Source organism: Onychostoma macrolepis, chromosome 20 (genome assembly GCF_012432095.1).
Source record: "Onychostoma macrolepis isolate SWU-2019 chromosome 20, ASM1243209v1, whole genome shotgun sequence".
NCBI classification, from domain to species: Eukaryota; Metazoa; Chordata; class Actinopteri; order Cypriniformes; family Cyprinidae; genus Onychostoma; species Onychostoma macrolepis.
In genome coordinates, this window is record NC_081174.1 from 20,184,592 (window position 1) to 20,204,888 (window position 20,297).

General features: G+C 37.0%; 1 protein-coding gene across 1 annotated transcript; it reads right to left on the minus strand.

Annotated features, from left to right (window-relative positions):
- Positions 1-786: 786 nt before the first annotated feature.
- Positions 787-20,103, minus strand: rab32a (RAB32a, member RAS oncogene family). The gene is made up of 3 exons (XM_058756333.1): positions 19,625-20,103; positions 7,855-8,132; positions 787-1,845 (listed from the first exon to the last, which is right to left on the minus strand). Exons 1-3 carry the CDS (start codon positions 19,836-19,838, stop codon positions 1,696-1,698), a joined length of 642 nt encoding a protein of 213 aa, XP_058612316.1. The 5' UTR covers positions 19,839-20,103; the 3' UTR covers positions 787-1,695.
- Positions 20,104-20,297: the final 194 nt, after the last annotated feature.

Here is a 20,297-nt window from a genome sequence, read left to right on the forward strand (position 1 = left end):
GAATGAACTGCAGGGGGTTTATGAGTGTAATGAAAAGCTAATAATTAATTAAATCATAAAAATGTTTTTATTTATTTTAAAATCTCAGGGGTCCTTCAAGTAAATAGGTGAAAGAGGATCAGATGAGAGAGGAAAAAAAGGGTTGTGAATTTGTGCATTTTAATGTGTATCTACAGAGTGATAATTCAATTAAAAATTAATTTGTTCATCAGTAGTTGATACAATATTGAAACACTTCTTAAACCTGAAATGATTTTTATAAATCCAATGGTCATTTCAATTAAATTGAATAATTTATTGCTATTGTGTAAATAACATGTTATCATGTAATCCATTAAAAAGTAACTGTAATCTGATTACGAGTATTTTAAAATGTCATTTAATCTAATTACAAGTACTTCATTTTTGGAATCTGATGTGTAATCATTTACTAGCTTTGCACATAATCACTATAATGAACCCATTCTCCAATACACATCTACAGCACATGCTAGTGTATTAAATCATAGCTGATTCTGTCCCCTTTTCCTATTATACACAGATCATCCTCCATTTTAAGATGATCTATGGCAATGTTTCACCTGCACTGAATCCAGGATTTTAATAGCATTCTGAATTCTCATGCAGCTTTGAAAGACAACCAATAACTACTGCATAAAAATCTAGAGTGCCACATTTCATATTATCATAATTATATTATAATGAAGCTTTTGTTTCAAATTTTTTATTTCAAATTTTACGACATTCTCTCACGTATTCATTGAGATTACACAAGAATAGACTATGAACAGTTTAAAAAGTTTTATTCTGTCATTGTTACTTCAACAAACATATGTTTGCAAACTTGACAAACTCGTTCAAGCATATTAAAATGTATATTTGCCTTCAGGTAATTGTAAAATAAAGCCATGGACAGAGCAAATGCTCAGATCCCTCATTGAGTACCAATTAAAAAACAATTAAAAACAATATTTTAACATTAACATGTACAAGCCTGAGGAAAACCAACATGATCTTATTCTCTGAACCACAAATATACATGCTTAGGCCCGTGATTCTTTTACAGATCTCCCATTAAAGGACAATTAATTTTCTTTTATTTACTTATTTTTTCTTGATCAAATTATTTTGTGGTAAGAGCTTCAAGAGTGATGGTTGGATCTTCACAACAGACTAAATGCCCTGGGAATATGTAATATTTTGCCATAAAGTGACATCTCGAGAACTTTTCCTGCAAAAATTTTGGGTGGCGATTCCCAGCAGCAGATGCAAATAGTCCAGAATTTATTAAAACAGCTCACCCTCTTTGACAAAGGCATTAGTTTAATTTAATTTCAGCTAAGAACTTTTACTGGTATTTGCCTGGTCCTATGACACCCATTTAGTTTCATTCGTTTTAAGCAATATTACAACAAGCACACACTGAAGTAACTTGCTTGACGCGATTAAAAGGACAAACATGGCACAGAACAAGAGTGAGAGAGAAAAACTGGTCATTAAAAGCATCAGAAAGTTGTTTTCATCTGATCATCTGGCAGTGATGTCTTCTCCCCTTTTAGAGCACAAACTGTTGACCCCTGGTTATGATGTGATCCGTGGCAGGGGTTTGGGATGAGGTGGGATTGGGGGATTTGTTGAGCTCGGTCCTTGGCCTCCTTTCCACGTCAGATGAAGGGACACACAAGAGCATCCACACTAGCAACAACCTGACTTGCTCTCAGCAGGCACTGTTTGTTGGTCCAGTTTAATCTTGTCACCATTGCTCTCTTCATATGGAAGACCTTTATCATTGTGAAGGATGTTCTCCACCAGGAACCGGGCAGCCTCATCAACGTTGATGTTCTCCTGCAGTGAACAAAGTCAAATGTTAAAGGGATAGTTCACCCGAAAATCATTCCTCGTGCTGTTCCAAACCTGTATGAGTTTCTTTCTTTTCCATAACATAAAAGACAACATCTTCTTGTTTCTTAAAACTGTTTTTGAACATACAATGAAAGACAGCTGTGTCCAAACATCAATGGACCTCAGTGATTTTCATTGTATCGACAAAAAACACTGAGACATTCTTCAAAATATCTCTCTTTGTGCTCTGCAGAAGAAACAAAGTTATACAGGTTTGGAACGACTCTGGAACCTTTCCAGAATATTGAGATCATTTACAGAACGGTCAATAGACCTAACTTGTTAAGCTAAACTGAGTGCTTAGTGAAGCGTCAAGAGGTACTTCAGCATGAAGCTGGATTGATGGCACCCGCCTACACAACGTCTCTCTTCTATCTTTCCACTTACATCCCTCTATCCCTCAGCAGTCTGCAGCTTCAAAGCAATAAAGTGGGAATGAGACAGATTTGAGGAAAAGGGCAGAAAACAGAAAGGTTAAACAAAAGCCAGCCATCTGTATTTGTCATTCACCTAGAGTACTGAACGCAATACAGGTGGCACAGCCATGCTGAGTGACAATGACCATTTCTATGAGACAACTGATGTCCAACAGTGGGCAAGAAAAACAAGATAATCAACAATGCTAATACATGGCCTATGGAACACTATTTGCTTGCAGTAAGCAGTGTAAATGACTTGAATTTTCAAGCTAGTTAAGAACATCATGAGACTTTTTGAGGCATGACTTTCAGAAATTGTTCTGTGCTCCTGCTTGTTTTAAAGGGCGATGAACTGTTGTTGTAACCCCTTTTGGTAGAAACGATGGTTGAAATTATTGCCATTTTGAAATCTGCATGCATGGGCCATTGAGAAGCTTGTTTGAATTTAAAGACTTGCTATGAAATTATAATGATAATCAATTAAAACTAAAGAGCTCACCGAAGCCCTGTAGCCTACAGTCTGCCCACATTTCATAGTAAGTATTTTGCTCAATTATCCAGTAAAAATGTCTAAACATTTTTAAAAAGACACTTTCTCTAGAATCAAAAGATAAGACTCTTTTTATTCAAAGAATATAATTTGAATCCAGTTTTTCGTTCTCTTGCTCAATTTGCCATTTTTCCCCTTTTAAGCATGAAATGAACAATTTACATGAGATTTATGCTTCATGACTAAACATCCTTAAAAATAAAAAATTTGTTGATCACTGAAAAACAAGGAGGAAAATTATTCTTTAATGCATGCTTAAATATATATCTTTTAGAGTTTCATGTGTTTTATACTGTATGGAAACCCTTTCTATCTCAGAAAAAAAAAATTGCAATTCCTCATCATTGCTATATTATATCTCCCAATGTCACTTCATATATTGCAATGTGACTTCATTTCTTACAACTGTTAAATTATAACTCCAAATGTGATTTTATTTCTTATTTAAAACTTTATCATCTCACAAGACTTTTTATGTATGTATGTATATATGTATGTATGTTTTTATTTATTTATATTTTTATAAAAGGTTTAATGGTCTTCCAAAATTTTCTACAATCGTCATTTGTTCAAAAAAGTGGGGCAAGGTGCAAAAACAAAATACACATGTGGTCCACTGGGAGAGGAGCAATAGTAGGAGACAAAAAAAAGAGAGAGACAGAAACAATCTTTAGATCAGTCAGCGTAGAGGCTTGATTGAACACGAGGAGGTCCCGATAGATAAGAGCCGACACATTTACCATACACAAACATGCACGTGCACAAACACACACACACATTTACACACGACAGGTGCCAGAGCTCCCTGCCAGACATCTGTGTGCTTGAGTCCCTAATGGAGAGATCTATTTCAGAAACATGTGCTTATGCAGACTGACTGATGAGACACCTTCTGTTAAACAGTTAAGACCAGACACTGCTACCGACAGAAACCGAACAAACACTTTTTAAATAGCAAGACACAGTAAAGATATATTTAAGGCCAAAACGTGTGACTTGAAAATGCATTTCAAGGGGTACAATTTAACAGGGAGTTAAATACCTACACAATGACACACAATTCAAGACACTGTACTCCCCGGAATTAACAAACAGACATTTCCTTCTCCTCCTTCCTGTTCCACTTTTCTTCCTTCTCTCATCCCAGAGTATTTCAACTAAATTTATCCAGACTCACAGCATCCCTCAAATGTAATATAGGAAAGAGATTAATGTGCAAAATATATCAAAGAAACTGCTGATGTAAAACTCTAAACACACATATTTCATTATCTTTTGCAGCGTTTTTAAGATTCCGCTGATACTGCAAAATATGTGACTATGGATCTTAGTCAGGAATGACAAACATTTGTAATAAAAACCATGTGAAAGTCAGCATACTGCAGGCAATAAGAAAAATAAATCTAGATGACTTCCATGTCACAAACACAAGGGCATAAATAATAATATTTAAATATAGCTGAATAAATAATATAAATTAATAATAATAATAATAAACAAATGGAACAATTAAAAATAAATTAGTAGAAAAATATTAAAAATGCATGTTTTTACTGATGTAGACTGCAAATCATAATGCATTATTGCTATTATTGTGCCAATAAGCAAAAATACACTACTGTTCAGTTTGTTTTAATGTTTTTAGTCTCTTATGTTTACCAAGGTTGCATTTATTTGTTCAAAAATACAATAAAACGGTAATATTATGAAATATTATAATTTAAAATGTAAAATTTTAATAATTTAGTTCTCAAGAAACATTTCTTATCATCACACTTGAAAACGGTTGCGCTGCTTAATATTTTTTGTGAAAACTGTGATACATTTTTTTTTTTTCCCCACAGGATTCTTTGATGAATGGAAGTTCAAAAGGACAGCATTTATTTAAAACATTATAAATGTCTCTATTGCCATTTTTGATGAATTCAGTGCATCCTTGTTGAATAAAATTAATAAAAATATTACTAAATACTAATAAAAATAAATAAAAGACTCCAAAGTTTTGAATGATAATATAATAAAAAATGCATTAATATAAAAACAATAAAAAACAACAGTGGTGGAGGTAACGAATTACAACTACTCACGTTTCTGTAATTGAGTAGTTTTTTCGGGTACTTGTACTTTTTTGAGTATATTTTTAAAGCTGTACTTTTACTTGTACTTAAGTACAAATTAAGCAAAATAATCTACTTCATTACTTTTAAAATCATAGTTCGTTACTGAGTACGCCCACAATTTGAATTGATATTCAAACCTTTCACGAAACTTCAGTAGCCAATAAAGATATCCGATCGTAAACGGACCAATAAAAGCCCTGATAACTGAACCGAGTCCCGGGAAAAGCCGCCGCTGCAGCAGGTGAAGAGCAGCTGATTGAACAGTGAGGGAGCACAGCGTGATTTATGGACTCAAAGTTTGGAGAAACAAACTACATGGTAGCGTTATCATAAATATCTATATTTTGTTATCGATATTTAACTATCTGACACGGTTCCATTACTCATTCTCCACAGTATCTACCGTATATACACCGATACACATCCTCTCAGACAGCGAGTTTGACAGCATCAGCCTCCTGTCAGTTACAGAGTCTGAATATCCGCGCGAGATTGCAGGTATTCCGCATAGTTTTAATCATTTCCACGCAAATGTGGCGAGCGCTTTATTGTAACATGAGAACAGTCATGTAGTCACAGAAAACTGGATGCGAGCTTTCAAATAGGCCTAATTTATACAAATGAACTGCTTGTCCTCTCACTGTGATATTGTGCGCAGACTGTGTGCTATCGCGATCTCTCCGTGCTTTTAAAGTAGAAATTATTTCTCTTTGCTTCTAGATTAGACTTTGTCGAAAGTTATCAACCATTCAGAATAGATCCACGCCTGACCGATGGAAATGCTACTAGAAATTTTATTGTCTGTACGTGAAATGCACCAGAAAGTCTTCCAACAATCAAAGATGGACCTTTAATTTCTTTACAATGTAAGTTTATGCTAGAAATGTTTTGGAATGGGATGTTTGTCTGATTTATACATATAAATATCCTAGTCTGTCTATAACTGCATCACTACATTGTACAGACATTATAGGTCAAAGCCATCTGATGTTCCATTTATCTAGCCTAAATAAATAGGCCTAAAATATATGGCTCTTAAATCACTGCTAATAAAAATGTAATGTTGTCATATTTCGAATACCTCAACTGAATTGAGGTCATTTGTTTTATAATTTTATTACTGACTGTACTTGAAATCAAGCGTCCTTGTGTTGTAAGCTTTTGCAACAAAGTTACCCTATTTTAAAGACACAAATACACAGAATGAGCAAATGTTTAAGATTTACATTTTTGTAATGGTAATTGATCAATATTTATATGTATGTACATGAAGGCCTATATTAAAAGCTGTTCATCATATAAAGCGAATGTGTCTTTTTAGAAGACTTGGATTAAACCAGTTTCAAAGCTTGAAATAATGATTGCCTTGAAAAAATGGACAATTTTTTTTTTTAAATATTAAAATATCTATATGGCAGTATACAGTATGTTGTAGTTTTGCCAATGATATTGAAAATGATTAGTTGTCATGAAACAACTTTTTAATGCACATTACTAGTCTTGTGGTGAACAATTTAACCGTGCAATACACTGGGGGAAAAAAATTGTCTGCAGTCGTAATCTTTAATAAAAAACTGAAAAATTTGCTTCCACTCTGGAATGGCGTTCTCGCTCTGATAACGTCAGTTTGATGGCTTGGGGAGAATCCTCTTGTTAAGTCGTGACGTAAGGACTGCTGTTTCCGGGTCCATGCCTCTACTTATTTCACTTGAGAATACTATCTCAACAACCATTTATGAGCACTATTTAATTAACATTACATATTTAAGCTAAGCATTTAAAAATTTGCTGTGCACACTACAGTCTCCGTGCTCACAGTGTCCCAGACACTAATATTTTAGCTGAATCACTGTCTGGCCATCTGGGATTTCAGTATGGAAATAAAAGTTAGGGTTATAATTTTTCAGTATTACATGACATTGTGTGTGTATATTAGCACAGTTTGGTGTGTTTTGGTGTGTGTCTGGCAGAGCGTTAGGACCCAGAATTGGTGAAGCGTGATGTCAGACGTAACAAACAGATATTCTTAGCCACTCCTATCCAAACATGAATCTGCTATGAGCAAGAGGTGGAGTATTCAATATCCAATATTTAATTTCAGTCAATAAGATAAAAGTGGATTTTATTCAAAGTAGCTATTATCCAGATAGATCTTTGATATGAATGAATTTTTTTTTTTTTCATTTAATATCACCAGCTAAAAAGTAACTAGTAACTAGTACTCAGAGTAGTTTTTGAGACGAGTACTTTGTACTTTTACTTAAGTACTGTTTTGGCACCAGTACTTTTACTTGTAATTGAGTATTATTTCAGCAATGTAACAGTACTTGTACTTGGGTACAAATTTTCAGTACTCTTTCCACCACTGAAAAATAATATGTATTGCAATGCACTGTAAACATAGCTGTAGCAATAAATTTGATATTCAAGTTTTAGCCAATGTACTACTAAACATTGTGCTACTAGTACTACATTTTAAATCAGTGGGCAAAGTTTCAGCAATTCAAGCTGAGATGAAAAATTTCTCCCTCAAAAATCCCATGCATCCCACTGCTTCACGTGATAAGTTACACGTTGTGCATTTGACATACGTCTGGTGATTCAGGCAGGAGGAGTGGCTAATGTTCTTAAGACTGCCGCAGTGGTGCCGTTTTGGCCTTAATACCATGGAGAATGTCAGCCATTTTAAATACTTGATCTAATATGGCAGCTTTCATGGTCGTCTGAGCTGATTAGAGAGGAAAGGTGTAGTAAGAAGCTTCTATTCTTAGCAAAAATGTCTCGTGACAAGTTCTCCTTCAGTTTGACCAAGCACAAACAAACATTTAAGTGGCTAAGTGAACACAGAATGAGCTTATATTACCTTAGCTGATGTTTCAAACCAGCCCAAAAACCCAGCCTCCTTGCAGAAGTTGTCCATAAGTGAGGAATTGTTGGATCCATCTTTCTTCTGGTCGCATTTATTGGCGAGAAGGACAGAAGGGATGGGATTGCCATTGGCCAGTTTCACCTTGCTGTCCAAATCGTGCTTCCATTTTGAAACCGCCTCGAACGTAGAGCCTCGAGTAATGTCGAAAACAACAAACGCACCCACTGCCTCCTTATAGTAAACTCTGGTCATGTTCCCAAACCGCTCTTGACCTAAACACGAGACAAATATTACAAGCACAATTATTATGAGATAGAGAGATCAACAAAATATGTAACAAAATTTTCATTTGAATTTGAATTCAACCAGTTGAAATTCCTAACACGTTTTCTATGCATTTCTATAATGGGAGTTAATAAGAGCATGTTGTTGCTAATTAAAGCAGGTTTATGTTAATCACTGCAATACTGTGCCCTCGTGTTCCAGCCCACAGAACACAAAGTCTGACTGATTCTGCTCACAATCAGTCTAAGATGTGCTGCTCGGTCTCATAGTTCATCTTGCCTAGGGAGGGATAAAGCCCAGCACAGCGCAAAATCTTTGAAAGCTAGATGGACAGAAGAAAGGAAGAGTGGAGCGAAAGATTCACCCAGCGGTAGTTGCTAATAACACATCAAAGACTCTGTGCACACACCCCTCTCATATCCTTCTCACCTAAATTCACCACACTCGCTTATGTCATTACATTTACTGCCTTCATATGTAAAAATAAAGAGAATACACCAAGCTTTTATATTCAAGTGTAAATTTTTTTAATGTATTCAAAACAACATGTTGTGGGAAGCAGTTACGGAAGAGATCAAATTAAAAATTAAGAATGGAAAAAATAAATAGCTTTTGAACCTGCCATTTATTCTGACTAGCTTAAAAGGAGAAAAAAAACTGAGCTTGACCTCCTTTTTGATACAACACAGTAATGCTAGCATGTGATTGTTACATACTTTAAATTCCAGTCACATATGACATCTAACATAAGGGAATTGTAAAGGGATAGTTCACTTGTACACACACACACACACACACACACACACAACACAAGGAATTATCTACACATATATTCACACAATACAAGAAAGAGTAAATAATGATGCATTTCTACAATAGCAAAATTAACCAAAGTCTTCTGAGTAACGCTGCATTTAATTAGTATATTTTTAGCGGTATGCTAAGCTAAATGCTATAGTATCAAGTAACCTAGACCCTTCAGAATCAGATCCGTGACTTGTGCAATGTGCTGTTTCCCACAGGAACAAAAAGACTTCAGAGCAGTTTCATGAGTCTAGAACACTCTAGTCTTTATGTTTATGCAGCAGTTAAGCCAGAACCCAAACCACTCTCTCAGATCAGAGTTCAAACAGAGGAAGACTGTGATCACAGGCCTGTCTGTAATGCCTGACATTGCTTTGTTCTTCACTCTCTCACTCTTTCTTTGGAGAGTGAGAGAAGCTGGGGAAGTGCAGCGAGGCAATGCGTGTGTGTTTGTGATAAGAGAGAGATAGAAGATTCACATCTTTCACTTCTATGCCAATAGGCTGAAGGATATTGACATTTCTCTGTGTACAAACAGCACGGAGTATGTAAAATTCATTTAATCAGTATTGTGGAAGTTACTTTAAATTTCTAGCTACTCTTGAGTGGAAATATACAGCATATTTAAGCAATATGATGCAATGGAGAATGCTGTTTTTTCCAAACATCATGGCTGGTCATCACAGCCTGTTATGGATATATTAGCAACCAACAGTATGACCCTAAGCAGGGCTGGACTGGGACAAAAAATCGTCCCTGGCATTTTCTGGTCCAGGCAGCCTACCACCACATGATATACACTACCATTCAAAAGTTTTTGAACAGTAAGCCTTTTAATTATTTTTTTTAAAGAAGTCTTCTGCTCACCATGCCTGTATTTATTTGATCCAAAATAAAGCATTGTTCTGAAAAATGTATTGTTACTTATTGCAGTAAATGTATTTTACCACATTCTAACCAAAATAAAGCAATATTAATATAGTTAACTGCATAATATTCAGTAATATCTGCTGTTATAGATTTGTGGTATTTATTTATCTAAATTTAAAGGTCCCAATAAGCCCTCAAAACATTTACAGAGGAACGTGTGGGCCACATTTTTACAAGGCCAAATTTTTGTCCTAGTCTGACCCTACTCTCTACCGCTGCATTCAGTACAATAGGTTTATAGCGTGTAGACCTTCAGATGTCTATATTAGGTTTCCAGTGATCAGCATTTAAACATGGAGCACATTTCACCCCCCCAACAGTCTCAGCTCCATTATCTTCACTCGTTCAGCTACGCACTTCACATGCCAAAAGCTCCTTAGGTCTCTCAGCAGCTAATTGCTCTTGATTGTGGGTCTAAATTTAGACCATTTAACCTCAGGTGAACACACGGGAGGGCTGACACACAAGTAGACAGAACCTAATTCTTGGCTCCCAGTCCATTTTGGGCACACAGCCCTAAAAATCTTTTTAAAAATTCCGCTCTGACGAATTAAAGATACTGAATACCCAGAGACCAGCCACATACGAACTCGTGAACGCATTTGGTGCGCTGGGCCACCTGTCACAGAGCAAGTCAAGAAAGAAAATCTCAGAAATGCTTTTATTTCCTAGAAACAGCATGTTAAGGGCCAGAACCGTACCCTTGATCAATACTTTATGCCACAATATGCTGTGCATGCTGTTGTGAACTGGTATTTTCTCAGAATTAATGGTTCTCGGTGTGTGGTGCTATTATAGAAAAATAGAAGACCAGTGAACCAAGCGAACTGTACCTGCAGTGCTTCGCAGAAAGGCGGCTACTTATCGAAAGAGAAAAGGAGAACTGCTGAGAGAATAGTCTGAAAGCTGAGGCTTAGCCCGACATGAAAAAGGCAAATGGAGTAGCAAGCTCTTGTATTAACTGAGAAAAAGCCACAGTGTGATGTAATAGTTTCACAATGAAAGGTGCTTCCCCTGGTCCATGGCTCCCTGAGGGGCATGTGAAATTGCACTAAAATGAAGAAGCCAAGAAAGAGAAATTCATCTAGTTTGTGCAATTCAAAGAAATTCACTTTTTCCATTGATTGTGAAAACAATTTGCAGTGAAGTTATGCTTATAAAGACTTTTACTTTTACTGGGGCAGTCGTTGCCTAATGATTAGAGAGTCGGACTTGAAACCTGAAGGTTGCGGGTTCGAGTCTCAGATCCGGCAGGGATTGTCGGTAGGGGGAGTGAATGTCCAGCGCTCTCTCCACCCTTAATACCACGACTGAGGTAAGACCCTCGAGCAAGGCACTGAAACCCCAACTGCTTCCCGGGCGCACAGCATTGGCTGCCCACTGCTCCGGGTGTGTGTTCACAGTGTGTGTGTGTTTGTTCACTTCTCACTGCTGTGTGTGTGCACTTGGATGGGTTAAATGCAGAGCACAAATTCCAAGCATGGGACGCCACACGTCACGTCCTTTTCTTCCTTTTACTTTCTTTATAGGACCTGATCTTAGAACAAACCATCCAACCGGTCTGGTTTATCTGTATATAATAATATGCGTGTTATATATATATATATATATATATATATATATATATATATATATATATATACACATACATACTGAACAAAATTATAAGCGCAACACTTTTGTTTTTGCCCCCCCATTTTTCATGAGCTGAATTCAAAGATCTAAGACTTTTCCTATGTACACAAAAGGCCTATTTCTCTGAAATATAGTTCACAAATCTGTCTAAATCTGTGTTAGTGAGCACTTCTCCTTTGCCGAGATACTCCATCCACCTCACAGGTGTGGCATATCAAGATGCTGATTAGACAGCATGATTATTGCACAGGTGTGCCTTAGGCTGGCCACAATAAAAGGCCACTCTAAAATGTGCAGTTTTATCACACAGCACAATGCCACAGATGTCGCAAGTTTTGAGGGAGCATGCAATTGGCATGCTGACTGCAGGAATGTCCACCAGAGCTGTTGCCCGTGAATTGAATGTTCATTTCTCTACCATAAGCTGTCTCCAAAGGAGTTTCAGAGAATTTGGCAGTACATCCAACCGGCCTCACAACCGCAGACCATGTGTAACCACACCAGCCCTGGACCTCCACATCCAGCATCTTCACCTCCAAGACTGTCTGAGACCAGCCACCCGGACAGCTGCTGCAACAATTGGTTTGCATAACCAAAGAATTTCTGCACAAACTGTCAGAAACCGTCTCAGGGAAGCTCATCTGCATGCTCGTCGTCCTCATCGGGGTCTCGACCTGACTGCAGTTCGTCATCGTAACTGACTTGAGTGGGCAAATGCTCACATTCGATGGCGTCTGGCACTTTGGAGAGGTGTTCTCTTCACGGATGAATCCCGGTTTTCACTGTACAGGGCAGATGGCAGACAGCGTGTATGGCGTCGTGTGGGTGAGCGGTTTGCTGATGTCAACGTTGTGGATCGAGTGGCCCATGGTGTTGGTGGGCTTATGGTATGGGCAGGCATATGTTATGGACAACGAAAACAGGTGCATTTTATTGATGGCATTTTGAATGCACAGAGATACCGTGACGAGATCCTGAGGCCCATTGCTGTGCCATTCATCCACGACCATCACCTCATGTTGCAGCCTGATAATGCACGGCCCCATGTTGCAAGGATCTGTACACAATTCCTGGAAGCTGAAAACATCCCAGTTCTTGCATGGCCAGCATATTCACCGGACATGTCACCCATTGAGCATGTTTGGGATGCTCTGGATCGGCGTATACAACAGCGTGTTCCAGTTCCTGCCAATATCCAGCAACTTCGCACAGCCATTGAAAAGGAGTAGGCCACAATCAACAACCTGATCAACTCTATGCGAAGGAGATGTGTTGCACTGCGTAAGGCAAATGGTGGTCACACCAGATACTGACTGGTTTTCGGATCCCCCCGGACCCCCCAATACAGTAAAACTGCACATTTTAGAGTGGCCTTTTATTGTGGCCAGCTTAAGGCACACCTGTGCAATAATCATGCTGTCTAATCAGCATCTTGATATGCCACACCTGTGAAATCGATGGAGTATCTCGGCAAAGGAGAAGTGCTCACTAACACAGATGTAGACAGATTTGTGAACAATATTTGAGAGAAAAAGGCCTTTTGTGTACAAAGAAAAAGTCTTAGATCTTTGAGTTCAGCTCATGAAAAATGGGGGCAAAAACAAAAGTGTTGCGTTAATAATTTTGTTCAGTGTATATACTGTATATATATATATATATATATGTGTGTGTGTGTGCTGTAATGTAATTTTTTTTAAGGAAAATGGCAGATTGTATAAAAAGCATTTTTTTTTCAACATCCTAATGTATTCCATATCCTGTTAAAATCTGTTTTTACCACTTTATAACCACATTTTACTAAAAATTTCATGGAAATGTTTATGGAAATATCCAGTTCCTACCGTGTGTCTATGGATGTTCTGTAAAATGTGTCTTGAATTAGCAACAATAACCAAGGGCAGCCTAGCAAAGAGTCAGTTGGGCAAAAGTCTGTGCTTCTCCTATGTGATCAAACCTTTACTAAAATACAATTCATGATGATTAGTGGTTGACCAACCAGGGCTTGTTATGCAGGAAAACCACAAGAGATCTGCACTTTGTTTTTTTGTTTTTTAATAAAGGCCTTTTTTGACAGGTGAGGTACAGTGATGGTGAGGTTAGGTCATTTTTATTATTTTTCTTCATTTTCTGAGTGCTTCTGATCAATAATGTAGACGCTTCAAATTGTTCATGCAGGGAATGAGAGGGTCAGGAATGATGGTGTCAATAACTGTGTGGTGGGAGACCTCATTCTCCCTCCTGGGAAAACAATGTCAAGAATCAATCTCCATTTATCACCAATCAATGGACTTGTCTTTACAACTCACAAAAGAATCGATGGCACGTCGACCCGCCTGTAGCATGTACAAATATAGCACAACACAAACTGACAGTTTCTCAACAGCAAAAAGGGACCCGAGGTAAACAAAAGCTTTGACTGTATGACAGCAATAGAGACAGGCGATCAACATTTTGAGAGGTCAATAGCAGCTAATGATTTCAAATAAATATGACTAACAATGAACTGATTTGACAACACTGAGTGAATCTTAATGACAGTGAAGTCACTTTATTTGGTGACTAGTTCTGATAGCAGTTTCTGTTACTTCCTTTTAAAACCACACCAAGTGGCACTGGCTTTATTAAATACAATATATCAGTTCAATGAGAAATCATATGTGGAACAGAAATTCAATCAGTCATAGACAACTGACATCTCTAGAAAACAGCTTGCACTATACTGGGATAAAGTTACATTTTTCAAAGTAAAAAGTTCAGAAGTTAAAAACATGCCTATCATAAAATATATGTATTAAAGTAACTGTATCATTGCATTTTTAATTTTTAGTGCATTTTTCAATTAATTAATGTATAGGACAAAAAGAGTGTCATGTCATTGACCCACATGCTGTAACTTTCAAACTATTACAGTAACGTGACCAGCAGCATTTCTTTTTTCTTATTTTAAAGTACCCTATTGTTTAATTTCTTGGTTAAACTTCACAACAAATCTGTATACTTTTAAATATGACTGCTAATGTGAATTATGGTGATCCTGAAAAGAAGATCACTTAAAAGCTTGAGACAGTGAGAGAAACGAGAGGGTGGTGGCGTAGGGAGACAGGGATACTCGCTGTCCATAGCCATGGCAACCTGAAGTTTCTCCTGCATGGCCTTTATCAAGATAACAATCTTGTGGGTGTGTTGCTATGGCAACAATCCAAGCCAGACGAGCCAGCTGCATATTTTTTTGGTGCTTCGTGGAACATCAACACACTTCAGACGCTTTGGGCCGCTGTTACATCCCTAACCAACAGTACAGCTAATGACCAGAGACAGAGGCTTCACGACACTGGGGCAAAGGCTATCTGCAATCAACACCCCTGAAGACAACCTAATACTGACAGAGAACACTGTAACTGTAGTTTAGAAAAGTTTTTACCAAAAAACAAAAAATCTTTTTAAAGTAAATAATCAAAATTAATCAAATTTACGTATATTTTAATTATGTAAACTAAAATTTTTATTTTGGATGCGATTAATCGCAAATAATCATTTGACAGCACTAATAGATGGATGGATGGATGGATGGATGGATGGATGGATGGACGGACGGACGGATAGATGGATGGATGGATGGATAGATGGATAGATGGACAGATAGATAGATGGACAGATGGACAGATGATGCACTGCTGCTCTAAGTTCCCAATCCTTGGCACAAGGTTAAGACTTTCTTTAAAGCTCCATGTCTGTAATAAGCATGTCCCTTTCAGACAGCCCCAGTGGAGCACTGCTATTCTGGGCCAAGGTAGGCGGGTGAGCCCCTGGCTTCAGTCAGGGTCCGACACATATGTATTTGCAGAAGGCCTTGATTACAGTCATCCAATTCAGGGTCATTATCGTAATCGCTAGTCGGTACGGGTATAGAAAAACAGCGTACTTGATTAGTACCACTGAGCTACCAATTATGTGCATGATTAACAGGGTTAATTAGCAGTGTAGAAGTAAATGCGTAAATGGGGCAGACTTTGATCAACTTTATCCAGGATGATACAGGTCTGGACTAGCTTTGGGAACTGGGCTAGGATGTCACAGTGAACAGTTGAGATGCTTCTTTTTTAATCACACATCATCAATATGGTATACCACACAGTAAAGTACAGTATTCCAGCTGTTCTCCAGGCACATTCTCACAAGCACCCACATACAGACTGAAAGAATGCAACCTCTGTAATTCACACTTCATTGACGTTGTCCTTGCAGCTCACTGTGACAACCAAGACTGAGGTGAGAGAATAAAAGGCTGAGTGAGAAAGCAATGAAGGAAGAAGGAACATAAACTCTATTTTAAAGTAACACTGGCGACTAAATGAAGGACAATCCACGGCTGATGAAACACTGCCACTCAATCCTCTAAAAATGGCTTTTAAATGCTAAAAACTAGATTTAGCATGTATTTGTTTGCCATTGTAGGGTTTAAATTTAGTTTTATACTTTTTTTTTTTTACAGAAATATACTTTGTGTTTTATTTGCCGTACATTTTATTAAATATATAATGTACCTAATCTCTTTAATTTAATCTCCATTTTCTATAAAATAATGTGTTTTTAACTATATATAGTAAAGTTAAAATGTAATATGAGTTTTTTCCTATAGGGCCTGTATTAATTTTTCATAATTGCTTGGACTTCATACTCAAAATGTCCAAATAATTAGTGAACGACTGGTACAGGTAATTTTACAGATAATTTAAGAAAATGTTTTATGAAAAACTTTTATGAAAATAAAAAATAAATATTTAATTAAATTAAATAAAGTGTCTTATTTACAATAACTTTGCCTCAGGATCTGAGATACAGAAATGAAACTAGACAGGTTAATGTCTTTTAAAGGCTAAAAAACAAAAAGTTTATAACTCTTTGGCTGAAGACTGTATATTTGTTTGCAATTCTATGTTTTACAATTTTGTTTTATGCTTTTTACAGAAATGTATGCATGTTACATTTGCTATGTGTATATTGTTTTGTCATGAAATATACCTTTTTTTTTTTTAATTTAATCTCCACTTCCAGTAAAAAAGTTTTTTTTCCCCAAGACTGTACAGCCTGTAATTGTTCATAATTGCTCTTTGTACTCAAAATGTCAAAATGTTTAGTGAACAACTTGAATGTCCAGGTAATTTTGCGAGAAAAAATTATTTGAAACTTCCTGAAGTAAAAATATTATTAACTATCACTTTTCCAAAAAAAAAAAAAGAAGTCTTTCCTCATATTCTAAGATGAACAGAAAGAAGCTGGTTGGCTTGGCGTTAAATACAGACAATTAAATCATGCACATTTTATCTGCTGTATGCCTTGTTCAGTTTCATATTAGTGAATAAGAATGTTAGTGTCTCGTGTGTGTAAAGATGCATTGTCTCTGCATTGTGTCCCAGTAACAGTGAAGTTGTGCCAGACTAACATTCATAAGATCTATTAAAGAAACATGGCTTCAAAGAGCACATCAGAGATATATTTCAATTTGAAAATACTTGTATCCTGCCAGAGTACATAGTTTAGGGTTCAGGCTAGGTAAGGTATAAGGTGATATATCATTATTTAAACCTATAAACCATCCCAGCCATACAAATCCACACGATTCAATTTCACAGGAGGCTGACGCACATGACACTGAAATTAAATTGAAAACTAAAGTTGTCCATTTGTTTGCTGTGGACAGTTGGTACAGTATATTGAATTACACATGCCTCCATGGTCCTATTGTGCTCGAGGAATACTGCGGTGGAAAGACATAATCTGTCTTCGGGGAAATATAGAGATTGCAGTGTGGGTCTACCTCTAATGACAGCAACAGTGCAGCAATGGCAAGAGAGAGAGTGTGAATAGATTACAGACAGACAGCTCTCCAATGTCTCACTATAGTGTGAAAATGCTGAGTCATTCTGAATTACAAAGTACTACAAATTATTATTAACCCTACAAATCTTACTAGATCATATTTGATACATGAATTTCTAAGGCCTCTAAATGATCAGTTTGATCAAACCGTTGCTGAAAAACCTGTTGGAATCAATCTTCTACATGCTTTCCACCTTCTGACTGATAGTTACTTACTGATAGATACTTGTTAAGTAAGTAAAAGGCCTTCTAGTATAATTATAAAAATGTCCACCTTCAGGTTGTGGTACATGCATAGTTTTGCTGTGAAATCTTTAATTTTTTATATTTATAACAATATAAGTTTTATATTGTTATTAATATTTTAAGATGAACATTTACTGGACTGGAGCAACTTGGATTTACTTGATTAACCATATATATATATATATATATATATACTTTTTGTTTAAGAAATATCATGTTAAATTGCATGTATCAAATATTATACAACAGACTTTTGAAGAACGTTTATTTGTACATCAATCAAATTGGGTCTCTGGATAAAATTGTTTTTTCTTTGAGCTCCTTTTTCCTCATCATATCATACTGTATGGGCTATAAATGCCTGATGTATCAAATAAAAAAATAATATACAAACGTGTTTTAGACTTTAAAACAAAATGTTTCAAAATAGTCACTATTATTTCATATGTCAGGCTTTTCAGGGTTAAATGTATGAGTGTATTGTATGAGTAGGGAAACTTTTTATTGCATATTAAACAAAGAACAACAGAATAGCTGTAGTATATTCTAGTTGTGTAGCCTAGATGTACAGTATGTGAAGTGCATGAAAAGTCCAAAAGCAGTGTTATAAGAGCTGTGTTCCTTTTTCACGTGGAGCGCCAGAATGTGATTTTATAAGTAAGTGGCTAGCCTAGTGCAGTTACACAATTCTCTCTCATTATCTGTTACCTCACATCTCACATGGGAGACCGTGAAAGAAAGAAAGAAAGAAAAGAGATTGCTTTCTTGTTTTATGACTATGGCTTGCATTCCATAACGTCACGTCAAGGTTTCGGTTAATACGTGATTTCACTTCCCTTTTTCACTAAAGCACGTTTAGTTACACAGCAGTGGTACTGTATGTCTGTTTGTGCCACTGAATCAACAAAGATTAACTTGCATATTGGTTAGTAAACTTCTATACATTTAGCCTGCGTCTCAAAACCCACCGAGCTGCTTACTTAGACAACATTTTTAACACGTTCTGTCCCCTATTATGTCTAGATAGGCAGCTCACGGAGTCATAACAGTGGCATGAAGCATATCCCTCCCCTCCCTCTCTAGTCTCACTCCATGACCTACATTGCGTTAGTAATTATGTTCGCTAACGTGATCACAGTAAGCTAGGATTTACAATTATTCTGGGCTTTCAGAAAGTTTAGCGCATTCTTCCCAAACTGATTTTTTTTCTTCTTGTGCGTTTATTTAAAGGTTATAATAGCCAGGATTGCCCTGTTTCATTTTAAGTAGCCTTGGGGTGCCTAACCGCGAACAGATCTGGAATCAAAGCGAATCGTTCATCGAGTCGGATCTTTTTAAAGATACAATTGAACCTGTTCACTCTGAACGATTCGTTCACAAATCTGGGAACTTAGGAAGAAAGTACGTTTTAATTCAACTTTTTCAACCGAGCGATAACAATAGTAGGCCTAAATGTTGAGTTTAATGTAAATGCAAATAATTTGGCTTGTTTTGAACTGAATCAAATTGGACACATGAAATTAAACTATCCTTTACATTTTAGGCTTTTAATAACTTAATTGAAATTAAAAATGCAGATAGCACACTGTGCTACAGACTTTATATTTTATTTATCGTATTTATTGAAAGGGTTCATGGCATGTAATAGGATGCTACGTCAGGATATAGCTAGGATACCACGCGATGAAGGAATCCCGTCATAAGAAAAGTTGAATCTATTATTTGAAACGAACTGTTCAAAGGAACCGAAACTCGGAATGAATGAACTCGGACTTTCCATAGTTAGTCTTTCAAACTCAACATTACAACAAGAGTCATGTGCTACCTTGTGCGTGCCTGGAGGCTTATTTAATGTCAAGACAAGGGGAAAACCTTTATAACTACTATAAGGGTGGCCATATACGATACAAAGCACCTCAAACGGTGTCTGTAGGGTTATTAAATGAAACCTAGATTTGAGACATTTCCATTTATACGTCCTTACCTGCGATGTCCCATAGCTGTAGCCGCACTAGTGTTTTGCTGTCCCAGTTGAGGACTTTGAGCGCAAAATCCACTCCTATGGTCGCTCTGTAGTGTTGCGAAAAGAGTTGGTGCACGTATCGCTTGATGATGCTCGTCTTTCCCACACCGAGTTCCCCGATTACCAAAACTTTAAACAAATACTCCTTACACTCCGACACAGACCCGCCTGCCATGCTGCCAAATGTCAGTTATGAGAGAGGAAAGTTTTGGCAACTTTGAGCAACCACTTCCCCTCTACTCCCTCACACAGTTTGGAGAAGTGTTTTGGGTTCGAGGACGTGAGTAAGGAAAGTATTCAAACAGAAAGCACACACTCCCTCTCCTCCCACCGGACAACCACCTGATAAGTCATAGGACCCGGAAATATCACGCCTCGATTGGATTGCTTTGCTTTTCACCCGCTTGGGCTTTTAGGGTCATAAGAAATAGGCTACAGAACACACACACACACACTCACTCACGCGCTGCTGTCTGGTGAGTCGTGGAAGTTAAATAAAAGAGTTTGAATTTCAACACGTGCGGTTCCTGAGCGCGAGTCTCGAATGCAAAGATTGCGCAACATTATATTTGGTGTGATCAGAAGCAGACAGAAAAGAACACGAAGATTAAATAAGAACCTGATGTACCATTTA